Here is a 27,049-nt window from a genome sequence, read left to right as displayed (position 1 = left end):
CTAACTCCTTCCATGTATCTCTTCTCAAACCCGTGGTACTTAACTCCTTTTCCAAGTCTACAGGTACGCCTCCTGCTCCGGTTTCTGCTGAAGACGAGTTTGAGGTAGAGAACATTCTGGCCACCAAAAGGGTAAGAGGAAAGACCTTTTTTCTAGTGGATTGGAAGGGGTTTGGTCCTGAGGAGAGAACATGGGAGCCCCGGGAGAACATCCATGCCCCTTTCATCCTTGCTAAATTTCTGTCTGGCCTAAAAAAGGGGGGGCCTAAAGGGGGGTGTACTGTAGCGTCGGCGTCCCTGCCTCCTGCTAGGCAGGGACGCTGTTCCCCTCACCTCTCTGCTCCGTGCCCGGCGGCTTCCTCCCGCTGTGCTTGCAGCGCTCGCTCTCCCCCGGTCACTGTGCTTAGGGCGCGCGCGCGCCTGCGCTCCCCCTCTCTTAAGGGGGCCGCGCGCGTCGCCCTAAGGAGTCCCCGGCCAATGGCCGGAGGATTCCTCCATATATATAAGGCACCTCCTCCAAAATGGAGGTGCCCGAGCAACGTTGTTGCACTGTTCACTACTCTGCTTCAGCCCTCAGGTCCCGTTGCCAGTTACCTGCCAGTTACCTGCCAGTCTCCTGCCAGTTTGCTGCCTGATTCCTGCCTGTCATCCGCTTTCCTGCTTGCTAGCCTGAGGTCCGACGGTCTGCCTTCCGACACCTGTCAGTCTGTCTATGGACCAGCTTGCCCGCTCACCTGGGAGCGCTCACCTGCTACCTGTCTGTTAGCCTACCTGGAGGCTCTGCCGTCACGTGCTGTGACCACCTGCCAGTCCAGAGACTCTTGCCCGCTCACCTGGGAGCGCTCATCTGCTACCTGCCTGTTAGCCTACCTGGAGGCTCCGCCGTCACGTGCTGTGACCACCTGCCAGTCCAGAGACTCTTGCCCGCTCACCTGGGAGCGCTCATCTGCTACCTGCCTGTTAGCCTACCTGGAGGCTCCGCCGTCACATGCTGTGACCACCTGCTTATCCAGAGACTCTCGCCTGCTCACCTGGGAGCACTCATCTGCCATCTGCCTGCTAGCCTACCTGGAGGCTCAGCCGTCACAGGTCGTACCTGCCCGTTTACCCAGAGACTGTCCCGGTCACTTGCTGTGACCTCCTGCCCGTTTACCCAGAGACTGTCCCGGTCACTTGCTGTGACCTCCTGCCCGTTTACCCAGAGACTGTCCCGGTCACTTGCTGTGACCTCCTGCCTGTTTACCCAGAGACTGTCCCGGTCACTTGCCGTGACCTCCTGCCCGTTTACCCAGAGACTGTCCCGGTCACCTGCTGTGACTGCCTGCCTGTCTTCCCTGGTCGCCACCCGCTTCCTTACAAGGACCGCCCCCTTGTATAAGTTGCTCAGAGGTTCCGCCTCCCACACCCGTTACATACAAGAATATAACTACTATAATACTGCCCCTAAATACAAGAATATAACTACTATAATACTGCCCCCTATGTACAAGAATATAACTGCTATAATACTGCTCCTATGTACAAGAATATAACTACTATAATCCTGCTCCTATGTACAAGGATATAACTACTATAATACTGTCCTCTATATACAAGAATATAACTACTATAATACTGCTCCTATGTACAAGAATATAACTACTATAATACTGCCCCCTATGTACAAGAATATAACTACTATAATACTGCCCCTATGTACAAGAATATAACTGCTATAATACTGCCCCTATGTACAAGAATATAACTACTATAATACTGCTCCTATGTACAAGAATATAACTACTATAATACTGTCCCTATGTACAAGAATATAACTACTATAATACTGCCCCTATGTACAAGAATATAACTACTATAATACTGCCCCCTATGTACAAGAATATAACTGCTATAATACTGCTCCTATGTACAAGAATATAACTACTATAAAACTGCTCCCTATGTACAAGAATATAACTATTATAATACTGCCCCTATATACAAGAATATAACTGCTATAATACTGCCCCTATGTACAATAATATAACTATTATAATACTGCCCCTATATACAAGAATATAACTACTATAATACTGCTCCTATGTACAAGAATATAACTACTATAATACTGCTATGTGCAAGAATATAACTACTATAATACTACTCCTATGTACAAGAATATAACTACTATAATACTGCATCCTATGTACAAGAATATAACTACTATAATACTGCTCCTATGTACAAGAATATAACTACTATAATACTGCTATGTACAGGAAAATAACTACTATAATACTGCTTTTATGTACAAGAATATAACTAATATAATACTGCCCCTTTTGTACAAGAATATAACTACTATAATACTGCCCCCTACGTACAAGAATATAACTACTATAATACTGCCCCTATGTACAAGAATGTAACTGCTATAATACTTCCCCCTATGTACAAGAATGTAACTACTATAATACTGCTCCCTATGTACAAGAATATAACTACTATAATACTGCTCCTATGTACAAGAATATAACTACTATAATACTGCTCCTATGTACAAGAATATAACTACTATAATACTGCTCCACTACTATAATACTGCCCCTATGTACAAGAATATAACTACTATAATACTGCCCCCTATGTACAAGAATAAAACTACTATAATACTGCCTTCTATGTACAAGAATATAACTACTATAATACAGCCCCTATGTACAAGAATATAACTACTATAATGCTGCTCCTATGTACAAGAATATAACTACTATAATACTGCTCCTATGTACAAGAATATAACTGCTATAATACAGCCTCTATGTACAAGAATATAACTACTATAATACTGCCCCTATGTACATGAATATAACTACTATAATACTGCCCCTATGTACAAGAATATAACTACTATAATACTGCCCCTATGTACAAGAATATAACTACTATAATACTGCTCCTATGTACAAGAATATAACTACTATAATACTGCCTCCTATGTACAAGAATATAACTACTATAATACTGTCCCATATGTACAAGCATATAACTACTATAATACTGCCCGCTATGTACAGGAATATAACTACTATAATACTGCCCGCTATGTACAAAAATATAACTACTATAATACTGCCCCCTATGTACAAGAGTATAACTACTATAATACTGCTCCTATGTACAAGAATATAACTACTATAATACTGCTCCTATGTACAAGAATATAACTACTATAATACTGCCCCTATGTACAAGAATATAACTACTATAATACTGCTCCTATGTACAAGAATATAACTACTATAATACTGCTCCTATGTACAAGAATATAGCTAGTATAGTACTGCCCCCTGTGTGCAAGAATATAACTACTATAATACTGCCCCTATGTACAAGAATATAACTACTATAATACTGCTCCTATGTACAAGAATATAACTACTATAATACTGCCCCTATGTACAAGAATATAACTACTAAAATAACTGCCCCTATGTACAAGAATATAACTACTATAATACTGCCCCTATGTACAAGAATATAACTACTATAATACTGCCCCTATGTACAAGAATATAACTACTATAATACTGCCCCTATGTACAAGAATATAACTACTATAATACTGACCCCTATGTACAGGAATATAACTACTATAATACTGCTCCCTATGTACAAGAATATAACTACTATAATACTGCCCCCTATGTACAAGAATATAACTACTATAATACTGCTCCCTATGTACAAGAATATAACTACTATAATATTGCCCCCTATGGTCAAGAATATAACTACTATAATACTGCTCCCTATGTACAAGAATATAACTACTATAGTACAGCCCCCTATGTACAAGAATATAACTACTATAATACTGCCCCTATGTACAAGAATATAACTACTATAATTCTGCCCCTATGTACAAGAATATAACTACTGTAATACTGCCCCCTATGTACAGGAATATAACTACTATAATACTACTCCTATGTACAGGAATATAACTACTATAATACTGCTCATATGTACAAGAATATAACTACTATAATACTGCCCCCTATGTACAAGAATATAACTACTATAATACTGCTCCTATGTACAAGAATATAACTACTATAATACTGCCCCTATGTACAAGAATATAACTACTATAATACTGCCCCCTATGTACAAGAATATAACTACTATAATACTGCTCCCTATGTACAAGAATATAACTATTTTAATACTGCTTCTATGTACAGGAATATAACTACTATAATACTGCTCATACGTACAAGAATATAACTACTATAGTACTGCCCCTATGTACAAGAATATAACTACTATAATACTGCCCCCTATGTACAGGAATATAACTACTATAATACTGCCCCTATGTACAAGAATATAACTACTATAATACTGCCCCCTATGTACAGGAATATAACTACTATAATACTGCCCCTATGTACAAGAATATAACTACTATAATACTGCTCCCTATGTACAAGAATATAACTATTTTAATACTGCTTCTATGTACAAGAATATAACTACTATAATACTGCTCCTATGTACAAGAATATAACTACTATAATACTGCTCCCTATGTACAAGAATATAACTATTATAATACTGCTTCTATGTACAAGAATATAAGTACTATAATACTGCCCCCTATGTACAAGAATATAACTACTATAATACTGGCCCCTATGTACAAGAATATAACTACTATAATACTGTATCCTATGTACAAGAATATAACTACTATAATACTGCTCCCTATGTACAAGAATATAACTATTTTAATACTGCTCCTATGTACAAGAATATAACTACTATAATACTGCTCCCTATGTACAAGAATATAACTATTATAATACTGCTTCTATGTACAAGAATATAACTACTATAATACTGCCCCTATGTACAAGAATATAACTACTATAATACTGCCCCTATGTACAAGAATATAACTACTATAATACTGCCCCTATGTACAAGAATATAACTACTATAATACTGCCCCCTATGTACAGGAATATAACTACTATAATACTGCTCCCTATGTACAAGAATATAACTACTATAATACTGCCCCCTATGTACAAGAATATAACTACTATAATACTGCTCCCTATGTACAAGAATATAAGTACTATAATACTGCCCCCTATGTACAAGAATATAACTACTATAATACTGGCCCCTATGTACAAGAATATAACTACTATAATACTGTATCCTATGTACAAGAATATAACTACTATAATACTGCTCCCTATGTACAAGAATATAACTATTTTAATACTGCTCCTATGTACAAGAATATAACTACTATAATACTGCTCCCTATGTACAAGAATATAACTATTATAATACTGCTTCTATGTACAAGAATATAACTACTATAATACTGCCCCTATGTACAAGAATATAACTACTATAATACTGCCCCTATGTACAAGAATATAACTACTATAATACTGCCCCTATGTACAAGAATATAACTACTATAATACTGCCCCCTATGTACAGGAATATAACTACTATAATACTGCTCCCTATGTACAAGAATATAACTACTATAATACCGCCACCTATGTACAAGAATATAACTACTATAATACTGCTCCCTATGTACAAGAATATAACTACTATAATACTGCCCCCTATGTACAAGAATATAACTACTATAATACTGCTCCCTATGTACAAGAATATAACTACTATAGTACAGCCCCCTATGTACAAGAATATAACTACTATAATACTGCCCCTATGTACAAGAATATAACTACTATAATTCTGCCCCTATGTACAAGAATATAACTACTGTAATACTGCCCCCTATGTACAGGAATATAACTACTATAATACTACTCCTATGTACAGGAATATAACTACTATAATACTGCTCATATGTACAAGAATATAACTACTATAATACTGCCCCTATGTACAAGAATATAACTACTATAATACTGCCCCTATGTACAAGAATACAACTACTATAATACTGCCCCCTATGTACAGGAATATAACTACTATAATACTACTATGTACAGGAATATAACTACTATAATACTGCTCATACGTACAAGAATATAACTACTATAATACTGCCCCTATGTACAAGAATATAACTACTATAATACTGCCCCCTATGTACAGGAATATGACTACTATAATACTGCCCTTATGTACAAGAATATAACTACTATAATACTACTCCTATGTACAAGAATATAACTACTATAATACTGCTCCCTATGTACAAGAATATAACTATTATAATACTGCCCCTATGTACAAGAATATAACTACTATAATACTGCTCCCTATGTACAAGAATATAACTATTTTAATACTGCTTCTATGTACAAGAATATAACTACTATAATACTGCTCCTATGTACAAGAATATAACTACTATAATACTGCTCCCTATGTACAAGAATATAACTATTTTAATACTGCTTCTATGTACAAGAATATAACTTCTATAATACTGCTCCTATGTACAAGAATATAACTACTATAATACTGCTCCCTATGTACAAGAATATAACTATTATAATACTGCTTCTATGTACAAGAATATAACTACTATAATACTGCCCCCTATGTACAAGAATATAACTACTATAATACTGGCCCCTATGTACAAGAATATAACTACTATAATACTGTATCCTGTGTACAAGAATATAACTACTATAATACTGCTCCCTATGTACAAGAATATAACTATTTTAATACTGCTTCTATGTACAAGAATATAACTACTATAGTACTGCTCCCTATGTACAAGAATATAACTACTATAATACTGCTCCTATGTACAAGAATATAACTACTATAATACTGCTCCCTATGTACAAGAATATAACTATTATAATACTGCTTCTATGTACAAGAATATAACTACTATAATACTGCCCCTATGTACAAGAATATAACTACTATAATACTGCCCCTATATACAAGAATATAACTACTATAATACTGCCCCTATGTACAAGAATATAACTGCTATAATACTGCCCCCTATGTACAGGAATATAACTACTATAATACTGCTCCCTATGTACAAGAATATAACTACTATAATACTGCCCCCTATGTACAAGAATATAACTACTATAATACTGCTCCCTATGTACAAGAATATAACTACTATAATACTGCTCCTATGTACAAGAATATAACTACTATAATACTGCTCCCTATGTACAAGAATATAACTATTATAATACTGCTTCTATGTACAAGAATATAACTACTATAATACTGCCCCTATGTACAAGAATATAACTACTATAATACTGCCCCTATGTACAAGAATATAACTACTATAATACTGCCCCTATGTACAAGAATATAACTGCTATAATACTGCCCCCTATGTACAGGAATATAACTACTATAATACTGCTCCCTATGTACAAGAATATAACTACTATAATACTGCCCCCTATGTACAAGAATATAACTACTATAATACTGCTCCCTATGTACAAGAATATAACTACTATAATACTGCCCCCTATGTACAAGAATATAACTACTATAATACTGCTCCCAATGTACAAGAATATAACTACTATAGTACAGCCCCCTATGTACAAGAATATAACTACTATAATACTGCCCCTATGTACAAGAATATAACTACTGTAATACTGCCCCCTATGTACAGGAATATAACTACTATAATACTACTCCTATGTACAGGAATATAACTACTATAATACTGCTCATATGTACAAGAATATAACTACTATAATACTGCCCCTATGTACAAGAATATAACTACTATAATACTGCCCCTATGTACAAGAATACAACTACTATAATACTGCCCCCTATGTACAGGAATATAACTACTATAATACTACTATGTACAGGAATATAACTACTATAATACTGCTCATACGTACAAGAATATAACTACTATAATACTGCCCCTATGTACAAGAATATAACTACTATAATACTGCCCCCTATGTACAGGTATATGACTACTATAATACTGCCCCTATGTACAAGAATATAACTACTATAATACTGCTCCCTATGTACAAGAATGTAACTATTTTAATACTGCTTCTATGTACAAAAATATAACTACTATAATACTGCTCCTATGTACAAGAATATAACTACTATAATACTGCTCCCTATGTACAAGAATATAACTATTATAATACTGCTTCTATGTACAAGAATATAACTACTATAATACTGCCCCCTATGTACAAGAATATAACTACTATAATACTGCCCCCTATGTACAAGAATATAACTACTATAATACTGTACCCTATGTACAAGAATATAACTACTATAATACTGCTCCCTATGTACAAGAATATAACTATTTTAATACTGCTTCTATGTACAAGAATATAACTACTATAATACTGCTCCTATGTACAAGAATATAACTACTATAATACTGCTCCCTATGTACAAGAATATAACTATTATAATACTGCTTCTATGTACAAGAATATAAGTACTATAATACTGCCCCCTATGTACAAGAATATAACTACTATAATACTGCCCCCTATGTACAAGAATATAACTACTATAATACTGTACCCTATGTACAAGAATATAACTACTATAATACTGCTCCCTATGTACAAGAATATAACTATTATAATACTGCCCCTATGTACAAGAATATAACTACTATAATACTGCTCCTATGTAAAAGAATATAACTACTATAATACTGCCCTCTATGTACAAGAATATAACTACTATAATACTGTCCTCTATATACAAGAATATAACTACTATAATACTGCCCCTATGTACAAGAATATAACTGCTATAATACTGCTCCTATGTACAAGGATATAACTACTATAATACTGTCCTCTATATACAAGAATATAACTACTATAATACTGCCCCTATGTACAAGAATATAACTGCTATAATACTGCTCCTATGTACAAGAATATAACTACTATAATACTGCTCCCTATGTACAAGAATATAACTATTATAATACTGCCCCTATATACAAGAATATAACTGCTATAATACTGCCCCTATGTACAATAATATAACTACTATAATACTGCCCCTATATACAAGAATATAACTACTATAATACTGCCCCTATATACAAGAATATAACTACTATAATACTGCCCCTATGTACAAGAATATAACTGCTATAATACTGCCCCCATGTACAAGAATATAACTACTATAATACTGCCCCTATATACAAGAATATAACTACTATAATACTGCCCCCTATGTACAAGAATATAACTGCTATAATACTGCTCCTATGTACAAGAATATAACTACTATAATACTGCTCCCTATGTACAAGAATATAACTACTATAATACTGCATCTATGTACAAGAATATAACTGCTATAATACTGCTCCTATGTACAAGGATATAACTACTATAATACTGTCCTCTATATACAAGAATATAACTACTATAATACTGCTCCTAAGTACAAGAATATAACTACTATAATACTGCCCCCTATGTACAAGAATATAACTGCTATAATACTGCTCCTATGTACAAGAATATAACTACTATAATACTGCTCCCTATGTACAAGAATATAACTATTATAATATTGCCCCTATATACAAGAATATAACTGCTATAATACTGCCCCTATGTACAATAATATAACTACTATAATACTGCCCCTATATACAAGAATATAACTACTATAATACTGCCCCTATATACAAGAATATAACTACTATAATTCTGCCCCTATGTACAAGAATATAACTACTGTAATACTGCCCCCTATGTACAGGAATATAACTACTATAATACTACTCCTATGTACAGGAATATATCTACTATAATACTGCTCATATGTACAAGAATATAACTACTATAATACTGCCCCTATGTACAAGAATATAACTACTATAATACTGCCCCTATGTACAAGAATACAACTACTATAATACTGCCCTCTATGTACAGGAATATAACTACTATAATACTACTATGTACAGGAATATAACTACTATAATACTGCTCATACGTACAAGAATATAACTACTATAATACTGCCCCTATGTACAAGAATATAACTACTATAATACTGCCCCCTATGTACAGGAATATGACTACTATAATACTGCCCCTATGTACAAGAATATAACTACTATAATACTACTCCTATGTACAAGAATATAACTACTATAATACTGCTCCCTATGTACAAGAATGTAACTATTTTAATACTGCTTCTATGTACAAAAATAGAACTACTATAATACTGCTCCTATGTACAAGAATATAACTACTATAATACTGCTCCTTATGTACAAGAATATAACTATTATAATACTGCTTCTATGTACAAGAATATAACTACTATAATACTGCCCCCTATGTACAAGAATATAACTACTATAATACTGCCCCCTATGTACAAGAATATAACTACTATAATACTGTACCCTATGTACAAGAATATAACTACTATAATACTGCTCCCTATGTACAAGAATATAACTATTTTAATACTGCTTCTATGTACAAGAATATAACTACTATAATACTACTCCTATGTACAAGAATATAACTACTATAATACTGCTCCCTATGTACAAGAATATAACTATTATAATACTGCTTCTATGTACAAGAATATAACTACTATAATACTGCCCCCTATGTACAAGAATATAACTACTATAATACTGCCCCCTATGTACAAGAATATAACTACTATAATACTGTACCCTATGTACAAGAATATAACTACTATAATACTGCTCCTATGTACAAGAATATAACTACTATAATACTGCTCCCTATGTACAAGAATATAACTATTATAATACTGCTTCTATGTACAAGAATATAAGTACTATAATACTGCCCCCTATGTACAAGAATATAACTACTATAATACTGCCCCCTATGTACAAGAATATAACTACTATAATACTGTACCCTATGTACAAGAATATAACTACTATAATACTGCTCCCTATGTACAAGAATATAACTATTATAATACTGCCCCTATGTACAAGAATATAACTACTATAATACTGCTCCTATGTAAAAGAATATAACTACTATAATACTGCCCTCTATGTACAAGAATATAACTACTATAATACTGTCCTCTATATACAAGAATATAACTACTATAATACTGCCCCTATGTACAAGAATATAACTGCTATAATACTGCTCCTATGTACAAGGATATAACTACTATAATACTGTCCTCTATATACAAGAATATAACTACTATAATACTGCCCCTATGTACAAGAATATAACTGCTATAATACTGCTCCTATGTACAAGAATATAACTACTATAATACTGCTCCCTATGTACAAGAATATAACTATTATAATACTGCCCCTATATACAAGAATATAACTGCTATAATACTGCCCCTATGTACAATAATATAACTACTATAATACTGCCCCTATATACAAGAATATAACTACTATAATACTGCCCCTATATACAAGAATATAACTACTATAATACTGCCCCTATGTACAAGAATATAACTGCTATAATACTGCCCCCATGTACAAGAATATAACTACTATAATACTGCCCCTATATACAAGAATATAACTACTATAATACTGCCCCCTATGTACAAGAATATAACTGCTATAATACTGCTCCTATGTACAAGAATATAACTACTATAATACTGCTCCCTATGTACAAGAATATAACTACTATAATACTGCATCTATGTACAAGAATATAACTGCTATAATACTGCTCCTATGTACAAGGATATAACTACTATAATACTGTCCTCTATATACAAGAATATAACTACTATAATACTGCTCCTAAGTACAAGAATATAACTACTATAATACTGCCCCCTATGTACAAGAATATAACTGCTATAATACTGCTCCTATGTACAAGAATATAACTACTATAATACTGCTCCCTATGTACAAGAATATAACTATTATAATATTGCCCCTATATACAAGAATATAACTGCTATAATACTGCCCCTATGTACAATAATATAACTACTATAATACTGCCCCTATATACAAGAATATAACTACTATAATACTGCCCCTATATACAAGAATATAACTACTATAATTCTGCCCCTATGTACAAGAATATAACTACTGTAATACTGCCCCCTATGTACAGGAATATAACTACTATAATACTACTCCTATGTACAGGAATATATCTACTATAATACTGCTCATATGTACAAGAATATAACTACTATAATACTGCCCCTATGTACAAGAATATAACTACTATAATACTGCCCCTATGTACAAGAATACAACTACTATAATACTGCCCTCTATGTACAGGAATATAACTACTATAATACTACTATGTACAGGAATATAACTACTATAATACTGCTCATACGTACAAGAATATAACTACTATAATACTGCCCCTATGTACAAGAATATAACTACTATAATACTGCCCCCTATGTACAGGAATATGACTACTATAATACTGCCCCTATGTACAAGAATATAACTACTATAATACTACTCCTATGTACAAGAATATAACTACTATAATACTGCTCCCTATGTACAAGAATGTAACTATTTTAATACTGCTTCTATGTACAAAAATAGAACTACTATAATACTGCTCCTATGTACAAGAATATAACTACTATAATACTGCTCCTTATGTACAAGAATATAACTATTATAATACTGCTTCTATGTACAAGAATATAACTACTATAATACTGCCCCCTATGTACAAGAATATAACTACTATAATACTGCCCCCTATGTACAAGAATATAACTACTATAATACTGTACCCTATGTACAAGAATATAACTACTATAATACTGCTCCCTATGTACAAGAATATAACTATTTTAATACTGCTTCTATGTACAAGAATATAACTACTATAATACTACTCCTATGTACAAGAATATAACTACTATAATACTGCTCCCTATGTACAAGAATATAACTATTATAATACTGCTTCTATGTACAAGAATATAACTACTATAATACTGCCCCCTATGTACAAGAATATAACTACTATAATACTGCCCCCTATGTACAAGAATATAACTACTATAATACTGTACCCTATGTACAAGAATATAACTACTATAATACTGCTCCCTATGTACAAGAATATAACTATTATAATACTGCCCCTATGTACAGGAATATAACTACTATAATACTACTCCTATGTACAGGAATATAACTACTATAATACTGCCCCCTATGTACAAGAATATAACTACTATAATACTGCTCCTATGTACAAGAATATAACTACTATAATACTGCTCCCTATGTACAAGAATATAACTACTATAATAATGCCCCCTATATACACGAATATAACTACTATAATACTACTCCTATGTACAAGAATATAACTACTATAATACTACTCCTATGTACAAGAATATAACTACTATAATACTGCTCCTATGTACAAGAATATAACTACTATAATACTGCTCCTATGTAAAAGAATATAACTACTATAATACTGCCCCCATGTACAAGAATATAACTACTATAATACTGTCCTCTATATACAAGAATATAACTACTATAATACTGCCCCTATGTACAAGAATATAACTGCTATAATACTGCTCCTATGTACAAGGATATAACTACTATAATACTGTCCTCTATATACAAGAATATAACTACTATAATACTGCCCCTATGTACAAGAATATAACTGCTATAATACTGCTCCTATGTACAAGAATATAACTACTATAATACTGCTCCCTATGTACAAGAATATAACTATTATAATACTGCCCCTATATACAAGAATATAACTGCTATAATACTGCCCCTATGTACAATAATATAACTACTATAATACTGCCCCTATATACAAGAATATAACTACTATAATACTGCCCCTATATACAAGAATATAACTACTATAATACTGCCCCTATATACAAGAATATAACTGCTATAATACTGCCCCTATGTACAATAATATAACTACTATAATACTGCTCCTATGTACAAGAATATAACTACTATAATACTGCCCCTATATACAAGAATATAACTACTATAATACTGCCCCCTATGTACAAGAATATAACTGCTATAATACTGCTCCTATGTACAAGAATATAACTACTATAATACTGCTCCCTATGTACAAGAATATAACTACTATAATACTGCATCTATGTACAAGAATATAACTGCTATAATACTGCTCCTATGTACAAGGATATAACTACTATAATACTGTCCTCTATATACAAGAATATAACTACTATAATACTGCTCCTAAGTACAAGAATATAACTACTATAATACTGCCCCCTATGTACAAGAATATAACTGCTATAATACTGCTCCTATGTACAAGAATATAACTGCTATAATACTGCTCCTATGTACAATAATATAACTACTATAATACTGCCCCTATATACAAGAATATAACTACTATAATACTGCCCCTATATACAAGAATATAACTACTATAATACTGCCCCTATATACAAAAATATAACTACTATAATACTGCTCCTATGTACAAGAATATAACTACTATAATACTGTCCCTATGTACAAGAATATAACTACTATAATACTGCCCCTATGTACAAGAATATAACTACTATAATACTGCCCCCTATGTACAAGAATATAACTGCTATAATACTGCCCCTATGTACAAGAATATTACTACTATAATACTGCTCCTATGTACAAGAATATAACTACTATAATACTGCCCCTATATACAAGAATATAACTACTATAATACTGCCCCTATATACAAGAATATAACTACTATAATACTGCCCCTATATACAAGAATATAACTACTATAATACTGCCCCCATGTACAAGAATATAACTACTATAATACTGCCCCCTATGTACAAGAATATAACTACTATAATACTGCTCCTATGTACAAGAATATAACTACTATAATACTGCTCCTATGTACAAGAATATAACTACTATAATGCTGCCCCCTATATACAAGAATATAACTACTATAATACTGCTCCTATGTACAAGAATATAACTACTATAATACTGCCCCCTATGTACAAGAATATAACTACTATAACACTGCCCTTATGTGCAAGAATATAACTACTATAATACTGCCCCCTATGTACAAGAATATAACTACTATAATACTGCCCCCTATGTACAAGAATATAACTATAATACTGCCCCCTATGTACAAGAATATAACTACTATAATACTGCTCCCTATGTACAAGAATATAACTACTATAATACTGCCCCCTATGTACAAGAATATAACTGCTATAATACTGCCCCTATTTACAAGAATATAACTACTATAATACTGCCCCCTATGTACAAGAATATAACTACTATAATACTGCTCCTATGTACAAGAATATAACTACTATAATACTGCTCCTATGTACAAGAATATAACTACTATAATACTGCCCCCTATATACAAGAATATAACTACTATAATACTGCTCCTATGTACAAGAATATAACTACTATAATACTGCCCCCTATGTACAAGAATATAACTACTATAACACTGCCCTTATGTGCAAGAATATAACTACTATAATACTGCCCCCTATGTACAAGAATATAACTACTATAATACTGCCCCCTATGTACAAGAATATAACTATAATACTGCCCCCTATGTACAAGAATATAACTACTATAATACTGCTCCCTATGTACAAGAATATAACTACTATAATACTGCCCCCTATGTACAAGAATATAACTGCTATAATACTGCCCCTATGTACAAGAATATAACTACTATAATACTGCCCCCTATGTACAAGAATATAACTGCTATAACACTTGAGGATGATAATGTAATAATTTAATATGTCGACATACTGGATGCCATTCAGCTTTCCTAGGAACATAAACCATAAGGAATGGCTGGACAGTATTGTCAGACAGAACCTAGAGGACCCATTTTTATGGGATAGAAAGCCCCTTTTTTACCTTCTCCCTGTTCTGTTCTCGGGTCACAATCAGACGCAGAATAATCTGTTTTATCTTCACCGCCTTCATACGATATGAGGAGAAATCGTAAATCTGCGCTAAAAACATAAATGTGTCTTGTATTTTCCTACAGAAGCGCTGACCTGCGTCGCTCACATCATTATTAGTGGAACTTAATGAATTCTTTCCTCCTCTTCTTATATAGGCAAAAATGGAGAATTTCACTCTATTAGACGTATATAAGACCCGGGAACGTCCCCTCTGAACTCTGCGAGCAGCTCCGGCTTCTGCACCACGTTACGTATTATCATCACATTAAAGGGAATTAAAGCTACATAAAAATCCACATCTGTTTATCCCAACGGCCGATCATTGCAAAACGAGAAATGATATTCCCGTTATTTGTATTACCTGTTTTTAGTAGCCTCTGATGGGAGTAGTAGTCCCATACATGTTTACTACTTTACCTTTCCCCTTACCTGAACATATCCCAAATAAGTGACGTGAGATGACACACATTTGCGATATTCCGTTGGGAGAGGTTTATGCTATATGTGTTTGTATGTGGGCCACCCAGTGGTTGTGATGTGAACTGCAGTGTGTTAAGGGTTTTGTTAGCATGTTGCGATAATGTACAAATTGTTAAAGGCTGGACACATCTATACGTGGATCTGAGAATCATCCGAACAAGAGCAAAAGGGGATCGTGAAAAAGGAGAGAACAATTTTTTTTTTTTTTTTTTGGGCCAGTTCATTTTCAAAGATTTTCTTGGCTGGACAACCCCTTTAACAACCACCTGCACCAAGATGTATGTCACAAGTTGGGAGCGGGTTTGACGAGCTGCTGTTAACCATTTAGATGCCAATTGCAGCAGCATGTACAAGGGTGCTAAGTGGCTATGGAACAGTTTGGGCATCCATTGCCCACCAACCTCCCTCCGACCATCTGCAACACAATTGCCTAGAGTAAAAACCTGGTTAATAAAAACTAGCCCTAGATAACAAGGCACATATCTCTAGAACTGTATGATGGATTAAGACAAAAATCAAAAAAGTAATACTGGGGAGAAGCAGGAATAAAATAAGAGTTCTGGCATTGATTACATTGGGTGCACACAAGTCCAAAAGTTAGAATAAATCATCACCTTTTTTGTAGCGTAGAATAATACGCCCCAGTACACACTCAGCTCTGCTACAACTGTATTTATTCTTTCACAGAACAAACTCCGCAGAAACAACAAAACCAACAGTCTCGACCGGTAGAGTAAAGTGCGCGCTCGCTGGGAGCGGCTGGGTGCGTTTGGAGCCTCTTTTCATCTGTTGATCACAATTTTGTAAGTTGAGTCTCCGGGTGCGCTGCTCTACGAGCGCCGGTGTCACCATCCGCAGACTCTTCCCCTCTAATCAGAAAACTGCTGCTGGAAGCGTCTTCATCTCACACCGGTCTAATGTTCCACATCACATCATTTATGACTATGGGAATCCGTCCAGCGATGAAGTAAATAACAATCCCGAGTAACAATGCCGAAAATCATCACGTTAAAACGTCACGTAAAGCCGTCCATGAGTCGCTGATCAACAAACCTTAAACCAACATCTTTGTTCTGTTCTTCTGCCCTTGTGTAAATTATCATCATACTGACCGGAGCTCGTAATAATGAAATATCCCAACCACAACCTGATACAATCCGCCGACACAAACAATCACATAAATATAAAGTAACGGGGCGAGATCTGGACACTGCTGCAAGTGGAGAACGATAAAAAAAGCCCCACCCCGATAACAGAACACGTACTATTATAATTACACATGAACTCCGAGAACCTGAACCGTAGGAGTGCTATTCCCTAGTCAAAGGCAGAATCACTTACCGGCCTCCCCAAATGCAAATCAAAGAGCTAAAAAAATAACCCACTCCCCCATATTCTTCTATATACTCCCTTTAAATTCATATCCACCTGTGAACACTGTCATTTTTAGGTCTAATACTCTGTCCGGATTAATTCCATTATATATGATGAGAGGCAGGAGTTCTTCTTTGTTGTTACAGAACTGTAAATGCTCTGTAATAACATTTTGGATTCCTGCAGCCACCACTAGAGGGAGCATTAGAGGTTACTGCATGCAGATTGTTGACTTTAGTTGGGGCTCCCTCTAGTGGCGGCTGCAAGTAGCCAGAATTTTATAATTGGGTCTATGGCTGACAAGCGGGGGATATGAAGTTTTCTTTTTCTTTTCTTCCCACCTAAAATCCTATAATTTAAAAGTAAAAAAAAAAGTACTGAAAATCCTCAGGTTTAGTTAAAAATATTAAACACGATACTTTGAAAAAATCTAGGTCAGAATGTCTTTACAATCCTTTTTTTTAAAAACGTTTCATGTCTGATACTAAAATGAGCTGTAGTTGGGCGCATAATACTCATGTTAATGTATGGATAGTAAGTACATAGTAGTAGACAGTAAGTACACCAGCCTCATCAGGTCTAGGAGACCCATTTTATAATATGCTCAGTTTGCATTGTGGAAGGTAGTGACAGATCTGCTTTAAAATATCTATAAAAAAAAAAAACAACGTGTGATGGAAAGTTAAGACTGTATCGCATCAGAACTCATCCGGTTCTTCTCCTTTACTCCCTCCTGAATGTCACACTTGTCTTTATCAGATAATTCTAGAAGCTTCTTCTCTGTATTTAGCAATTTCGTCTTTATCTATTGTCTCATTTCAACCAAAGTAGAATCAGATTGTTGGAAAGGGGATTCGTCAGCAACAGGGACCATCGATGCCAAACGCTTCTGCACTCACATCCAATTTTCAGTGAAGGTCACTGCCCTTTATACAATTCTCTAAATTATAAATTTGGAGTGAACGTAAGCAAAACCCGACTACACGGGTCACATGTAACACGACCAGACTCCCAACAATCCCTAAAATGATAGATCTCACCGTGCAAACTGGGAAACGTCTTATGGTAAATATTCGTCTCCACATTGACCTCTTGCTGTAAGATCACGTGTACAGCAGCTGCGCCCGCGCCATCAACCACGGGTGCAGCGCAATGATTCACAGCCACAATCCCGCACCAACTGATGGCAATCGCTGTAATAGAGTATTATGGCTTTAATCAACCTGAAAATGGGTTTCCACTATGGAATCTATAGGTCTTTCCTTGGGTAGGTAATATATTCTATATTGATCCCTATGATCCCGCTCTGAGTTCATAGTGCTGCTCCAAAGAGGCTTCACACCGAAGGGTAATTCTTGTAGGAGAAAACTTTGTAGTTTGCGGGAGTTTTTTTATTACTTAAAAAAAATATGGGAATCTGCCCCATAAGCTAGAAATAGAAACTTTCTAAAATAAAGGTAGCGTCACAATGTGTCCATATATCCATGTGCTAACCATGGACTGTGCTGCCAAAAAAATGTTATACGCATGATTCACCTACAGCCATACAGCATTGTACAAAGGGGGCTGCAGCAGCCGAACCCCACCCATTCATCACCCCAGTGGTCTCGACCTGCAGGCTATTGTAGATGGGTCCTCCTAAATTACAGAACCCTGAGGCTTTGCTTTATAGTACAAGGACATTGCTAGCTCCATTCTGTGTTTGTTGGATTCAACCACATTTTTATATTTCTTTTTATTTATCTCTTTATTACATTTTTTCTAAGCCATACTTCCCCCATGTCTGTTTCCTGCATTCATCTCCGTCTCAGCCTCAGGTCTCAGCAGGTTAGAGCACTTTTCTGCTTTCAGGATTAATGGATGTGAATTGTCAAAAGTGCTGGCGAATGTTACAGAATACAATCTATTTACTCATAAGTAGCTACAATGTAACTTACAGACAATGTGTATAAAGGAAACACAAACCGATCAGAGAGGAAACGGCTAATAGAACTGAGGCAACAGCCTGTAATGGGCTACACGCAAAGCTCCTACACCTCAAAGAGAAGGAAGGAGGGAGGAAGAAAAAGAAGGGAGATAAAGAAGAGAAAAAGCAAAGAGAAATAACGCAACTCAGAAAGACACAAAGTGGGGAAGGGAGGGAAATGAAAAAGAAGGAAAAGTGAGCGAGAGACAGAAGCTTGAATAAAGAAAGGGAGTGGGAAGGTAGAGAAGAGGAAGGAAGACAGGAAAGAAGGAGAAGTGAAGGACTAGGAGGAAAGAAGAATGGTAGGAGGGAAAAGGAAGTGAGGGACAGAAGGAAGGTAAGTGAGAGATGGAAGATTGGAATAAAGGAAGGGGGAAGGGAGAGAAGTGAAAAGAAGGAAGGAAAGTGAAGGACTAGCGGAAGGAAGGATGAAAAGAGGGAAAAGGAAGTAAGGGACTGGAGGAAGGAAGAAGGTACTGGATGAAAAAGAAGGGAGGGAGGAAAGGGAGGGAAGTGAGGGACTGGAGGAAGGAAGGGAAAAAGGAAGAAATGAAGGAAATGGAAGTGAGGGACAGGAGGAAGGTAGGAAAGAAAGCAGGAAAGAGTGAAGGAAAAGGAAATGAGGGACTTAAGGAAGGTAAGAAAGAAGGAAGGAATGGGAAGTGAGGGACTGGAGGAATGAAAGAAAGAAGGAAGATATGAAGGAAAGGGAAGTGTCACACCAGGTGTGGGAAAGGCTTAGTGCAACACAGAGGAAAGAGGGAAAGGGAGCCCAGACACTACGGAAAGGGGGGAGTGGAGACCTCCTAGTCTGGTCTAGTGTCACCCTGTCTCAACTACCGTCCCTATATTGGCTCTTCGCCAATCTCCGCACGTGTGCCTCGCCCTGACTTTCCCTGGCGTAGGGCTAAGGCTAGGGATGGGAGGAGATGAGCACTAGTCGCTCTCCAGTAAACTCTATAGACAACAATCGTAGACAAACAGGGGGAGAATGCTTAGCTTTAGACGGCTTCAGACAAATGCAAACTCAGCCTCAAGCTCCAGAGAGGACAAAGTACTGCTTCTGCTAAGCTTCACAAGTAGAAATTAATATAGCCGGCACCTCCCTCTCAGACACACCAGGTATATATACACCCAAGCCAGGGAGCTAATTACCAGAGGGAGGTAGCCACTTGGTCCTAGAGAAAGCCTCTCATCTAAAAAGATGTCTGTAATGCCAAACGTAGAGATCTCCTGCAACCAACTGCAGGGCGACTGTCTGTCATCTCTGATACACCCGTGACAGGAAGTGATGGACTGGAGGAAGGAAGGAAGGAAAGGGAATTGAGGGACGGGTGGAAGGTAGGGAAGATGGTGAAAAAGATTGTTGGGCATGAATTAGAGTGAAATCAGAGCTTGGAGTATATAAGAAAAGAAGTGATTGGTCAAAATATAGTGAGTTTGGAGAGTAACTAGGATTTGGTTCATATAAAACAATGCAGTATTTCAGAGGTGTTCTCTTATCTTTGCCTCAAATATTCAGATACATGAATATCTTATTTTTCATATATTCTATATTTAGTCAGTTACTGCTTTATAATGTGACTATTCTGTATATCGTTACTAATACATGTGACATTTTATGTGAAGGGTCAACGACCAGTTATGGTTGTCTATGGACATGGCGGAAATGGGGTTGGGTGCGGGATATGTTTTTTTTTATCTATTCTTATATGTTTCTTTTTGAAAATTGTACAATAAGAATTTATCAGGAAGGAAGAAGGGAAGGAACAAAATAAGTAAAGTAGGGAAGATGTTGAAAAAGGATGGTTTGGAAGCAAGGGAAAAAGAAAGGGAAGGAAGGAAGTGAAGACAACAAAGAAAGGAAGTGAGGAGCTGACGGAAGGAAAAAAAATGTGTTTACTCGGTATGGGTCTCCACTGCTCTGATAACTGTGACATCATATAGACAAGTCACAATATAGTCTGGATCTCCAATAATTAGATAATTTCTGTAGAACTGTTGACAATTTCAATCTCGTTCTCCCACATTTGTCTCTTTACAAGGGGATCTGTCACCAGGTCAGAAGTGTCCAGTTTATGCTCTTATTTTATTCCTGATGTCCTGCTAACTATTCCAGGCATAGTTTATTTTGTTTTTGCATTTTTTTTTTTTTAAATCCGCCATACTATTCCAGAGATATGGGCCTTTAGATCTGCTGGTAATTTGCATATTCTTTAGAAGGGGCGTGGCTCACAAGGTAATTATGCAGAGCAGCCTGAAGACACGCCCCAGAGGATCCTGTGAGCACCGCCCTATTAGTAAAGACCAAAGATATTAACAGTTAAAAAGGCCCATATCTCTGGAACCGTATAGTGAATTTAGAAAAAAAAAATAATCAGAAGGCTTGTGAGCACTTCAGCCCCCACTAGTGGACCCAATAATAATTATCTTCTAACAGGTCTGATTCTTAACATTTATGTGGAATCTCCCATAAGCTTCTAGTAAAAGTTAGACTACAGATTTGGCCGTTGGATGCCCAATGCAGAAAGAAAGAATCATAAAGTAAATGTGGCCGATTATCCAATAAGATTGTACAGACAATGAACAATCGTTTGTGTGAAATCAGCCATTTTCATCAACTGAGGTCTAAGGTGCCCTTTGCACTGAAATCATCTATGACCAGGACACTCATTTTTAAAGGAGCGGTCTCATTACAACATGCATAGTCCCTTGCCCTGTAGCTGATTGGAGGCCCCTCTAAAAGCCAGAATGGGCAGACACCAGGAAAAGTCTCTCCAAGACCATCTATCTTAAGGGGCACCATGTAATACCGCCTTCCACCTGAAGCGGTCGCTGTAAGAGAATTGCATAGCGGATTGTAGCTTCCACCAGCGATTTGGTTGATCGCTAAACGTTTCCGCTGATGAACTTACAGCAATCATCTGCTTCTCAGTAGACACTCACTAAAGGGTCTCTTTATGAGATCACCCCTTTAAATTTATGACATTTCTGTCTCAATCAATAAATATACAAAAAATCTCTAAATATAAGGAATCCAGCCAATAAGAATTTAGAACATGAAATCATATGAAACGATAAAACGCAGAAGTTTCTCCCTTCAGGCTGTTGGGCTCCTCCATAGTGAAGATTACTAAAAGGGGCGTGGCTTAGGAGACATTGCAACAAATGTATCAACCTACAACTATTGTGCATTCTTATTCCCACCGTTAATACATTCACACCTGTGTTTTATACTCCATAATCTAGTTTTCCTCCAACATCACCTGGAATTTTTGATTGAAAACCTGGGATCGTGCGCTCTTTACCCAAGTGCTCCGAAAATGTGAACGATGCCACCTAAAAAAAACCCCAGTGCACAAGGATGCGGTGTATCAGCCCACTGAAAGGAGAAAGGACGCCATGCCCGAAACACTGCGTGCAGTAATGCGATAGAACCCCCGCTCCCGAGCGATCATCAAATGTTACATTTGTCGCTGATCCAAAAACAAAGTACCAAAAAAATGTGGAGATTTGCTCTCACTCCCAGAATTCCCCTTTATCGTCTGTACCGAAGGCTGTCAAAGTGAATAAGAAGTGTGGGTGGTCCCTGGGGGTCACGGAGGAGAGGGAGGTGGGGAAATCTAACGATAGCGAGCGGCAGAGGATGACATTGTGCAGAAGCTCCTGTTGCTTTTTTTTTTTGCACCGTTCTCTGGCAGATTAAGCGGCTCCTGTAATGCTGAGATTTAATGCAGTATTTGCCTCCCAGATAAAGGCCCCTGGCCCCGAAAATGCCAGATCCTAATGTGGCACCCGTGACTGCTGCTGCCGATATAGTGATGCCCGCTGTACCCGGAGCCGATCGCCCAGCACGAATTTCTCTGAGTGTCAGATCTCCAATCAATATTGTTCTACAGGCCTATCCAGGCGGCAGTGCCCCCCCAGCTGGAGAGTGCCAGCGAGGGTCGTCAATCACTATGAGAGCAGCACATAACCATGCCGCCTGGCAGACTGCCAGCCCGGGACAAGAGTATCTCCTCCTTACCTTGTGCTCTGAGACGCTGATGTACCCCTCCAGTACCGGGCTCGGGGGGTCCTCCTTGCTGCTCATCCTGCCCTCTTTCCTCATGGCTGTTGATGAGTGTGGGGGGCTCTGTTCTTTCACTCTGCCCATATTGCTGTACATGATCACCAGACTGGTACACATGGTGCTGAGCGCCAGCAATACTGCCAGCCCATGGCGCTGCAACAGAAGAGGCACTGTCAGCTGCTATTATCTACAGACTGGTAAATGCATTACCCCTGGCATCTACAGGGCAGCTGTATACACGGGCACATGGCTTTGGTATATACCGTGCTATTTAACTCCTTACTAGGTAGCCACCAAATCCGGGGGGCCAGGAGGAATTATTGCAACATGTTCTCATGGAGGACCCCCACAACTGTGGCTAGATCTAATGTCTTTCCTAATTAAGGGTGCCCTTTAATGCCAAGGTTGACAAATCTTCCCCTTTACTAAGTCAAACCCTAAACCCTCCAATACCCTACAATAGAAAGTGATCTGCAGTTGAGGACCCCAAGATTCAACCCAAAATTATGGCTTCATGTAAGACCCCAGTGTCCAGTATTAAAAAAAAAGTGAAGAATTAAAAACTTTGTATCTCTTCTGTGTACCCCCTTTATGAGGATTAGACCCCAGTAGGAGTGACGCTCATCTACAAGCATCGTAAATCCACTGAAAAGTTATCCAACAGGTGCATGGCACTACAACTTCCAGGTGAACCTCCCCTGGAAAGTGACTGAACTTAAGTCGCTGACACCCCTGGGGTAACTGGCATCACAGTAGCTTTATACACACTTGAACCCCCAACTGAGATTCTGGACACCAAGAGGCAAACATGGCTCACGCTGATGTGGGACTACAAGTATTAGCATACCTTGCAGGGCTTTACCTGGGAGATCTTACAGATGGATGCAGCACAGAGGCTACTATCTTATATATCCCCCCACAGACAGTACATGCCCCCCCATTGTCAGCACTCACAAGGGGTCCTGGAAAGTTCTGGCCATGAAGCAGGTGAGGCCACTGTCCACCCCTCCTGCCCGGGCAGCACCCACAGACAGGGCAACACCCACAGACAGGGCAGCACCCAGCACCCACAGACAGGGCAGCACCCAGCACCCACAGACAGGGTAGTACTCAGCACCCACAGACAGGGCAGCACCCAGGACCCACAGGCAGGGCAGCACCCAGGACCCACAGGCAGGGCAGCACCCACAGACAGGGCAGCACCCACAGACAGGGCAGCACTCAGCACCCACAGGCAGGGCAGCACCCAGCACCCACAGACAGGGCAGCACCCACAGACACAGCAGCACCCACAGACAGGGCAGCACTCAGCACCCACAGACAGGGCAGCACGCACAGGCAGGGCAGCACTCAGCACCCACAGACAGGGCAGCACCCACAGGCAGGGCAGCACCCAGGACCCACAGACAAGGCAGCACCCAGGACCCACAGGCAGGGCAGCACCCAGGACCCACAGGCAGGGCAGCACCCACAGACACAGCAGCACCCACAGACAGGGCAGCACTCAGCACCCACAGACAGGGCAGCACCCACAGGCAGGGCAGCACCCACAGGCAGGGCAGCACCCAGGACCCACAGACAGGGCAGCACCCACAGACACAGCAGCACCCACAGACAGGGCAGCACTCAGCACCCACAGACAGGGCAGCACCCACAGGCAGGGCAGCACTCAGCACCCACAGACAGGGCAGCACCCACAGGCAGGGCAGCACGCAGCACCCACAGGCAGGGCAGCACCCAGGACCCACAGACAGGGCAGCACCCACAGACAGGGCAGCACCCAGCACCCACAGACAGGGGGCAGCACCCACAGACGGGGCAGCACCCAGCACCCACAGGCAGGGCAGCAGAGGACTGATCGCAAGAAGTGACTTACCAGCAGAGTCTTCATCTTGTAGCGGCAGATCAGGCGTCCTCAGCTACTGGCGGCATCCAGCCGGCTCTGTGCTCCTGTCTGCTGCTGCCATTGTACAGCTGCTGTGACATCTCCTGCAGGAGAGGAGGAGGCAGCTGGGGAGGGGGCACCGGCAGGGCAGGGGGCACCGTGGGCACAGCAGCCTCCTCAGTCCGAGCTGCTGCTGATGCTGCACTGATTACAGACACATTCACACTGGACCCTGTGCTGTCTGATCCCAGCACTGCTGCCAACCGGCGCCCGCGGGGTCCTAGTGCCGGCAATACAGGGGAGGCTGCTGGCTGCTGAGCGTTGTAGTACCAGGGCAGCTGTGGGAGCATGGCTGATCACCTCTATACCAAGAAGAGATATTTGTATGTAAATAGATTAGTTATTATGTATCTATATTAGTTTATTCTTTATTCTGTACATTGGTTGATTTACTATGTATCAGTTTTATTTATCTCTGTTTGTTCTACATTTCTACACACACTCATTACTATCATGGTGTCACACAGACTCTGTATGGCGCTGACGGACGCACACACTTTCTTGTTTTTTACAATTAGATCATTTTTTTTATTGTGAAAGGTATCAAGATACATTCACATTTTAATTTTGTTTTTAGAAACAATCAAAACTAAATAAAACAAACACAGAAATAAAAACAAACAAACATATAAGTCAACCGAATAAAAATAGCCGGTTCACATTCACTCGGGCGCAGACACGTTCTGGATGTTGGGGATTCCACAAATGACCTCATGATGATTATCCATTGGAAGCCAAACCAGGTGACGACCCTATAAAGCTGCGGAGAGAATGACGGGTGTAATAGGAGGGTACAGTGAGGGATCTGAGTTGTGAACATAATGGCCTCGAATCATCTTTTGCAATTTATTGAAATAACTTTTTTTTTGTCTTGTGATATTCACTGATGTTTTTGCTCCAGATTCTTAAAAATGGCGCACGTGGGTCATGAATTGGCACTAAATAAAAAATGCTATTTACTTTTATCATAAGGGCTAGTACAGAGAAAAACAGTTGTGTGACCCTAGCCTATTTATTTTTGCAATTTTTCAGCATAAAAAGTTGCAAAAAAAAGTTAAAATTGAAAACTCCCCCCAGGTAGGGGCGGGGGCTTGCAGTGAGTTGCATAAAAAATGCAATTGGTAAAAATCTGTCTAAAATATCTGAGAAAAAAAAGACAATTT

The 27,049-nt window shown here is 37.9% G+C and overlaps 1 protein-coding gene across 1 annotated transcript in view; it reads right to left on the bottom strand.

The window, feature by feature from the left end:
• ST6GALNAC5 (ST6 N-acetylgalactosaminide alpha-2,6-sialyltransferase 5) overlaps positions 1 to 26,098 on the bottom strand; it is a 210,777-nt gene extending 184,679 nt beyond the window's left edge. Inside the window, exons 1-2 of the mRNA XM_073643929.1 lie at positions 25,818 to 26,098; positions 23,897 to 24,094 (exon numbers count right to left, since the gene is read on the bottom strand). Of these exons, the coding sequence (XP_073500030.1) occupies positions 23,897 to 24,094; positions 25,818 to 25,832 (213 nt within the window). The 5' untranslated portion in view covers positions 25,833 to 26,098. The remainder of the gene's footprint in view (positions 1 to 23,896; positions 24,095 to 25,817) is intronic.
• Positions 26,099 to 27,049: the final 951 nt, after the last annotated feature.

Source organism: Phyllobates terribilis, unplaced genomic scaffold, assembly GCF_046119375.1.
Source record: "Phyllobates terribilis strain yellow unplaced genomic scaffold, ASM4611937v1 Scaffold_8__6_contigs__length_399053987, whole genome shotgun sequence".
Classification (NCBI taxonomy): Eukaryota; Metazoa; Chordata; class Amphibia; order Anura; family Dendrobatidae; genus Phyllobates; species Phyllobates terribilis.
This window is presented reverse-complemented; position numbering and strand designations above follow the sequence as displayed.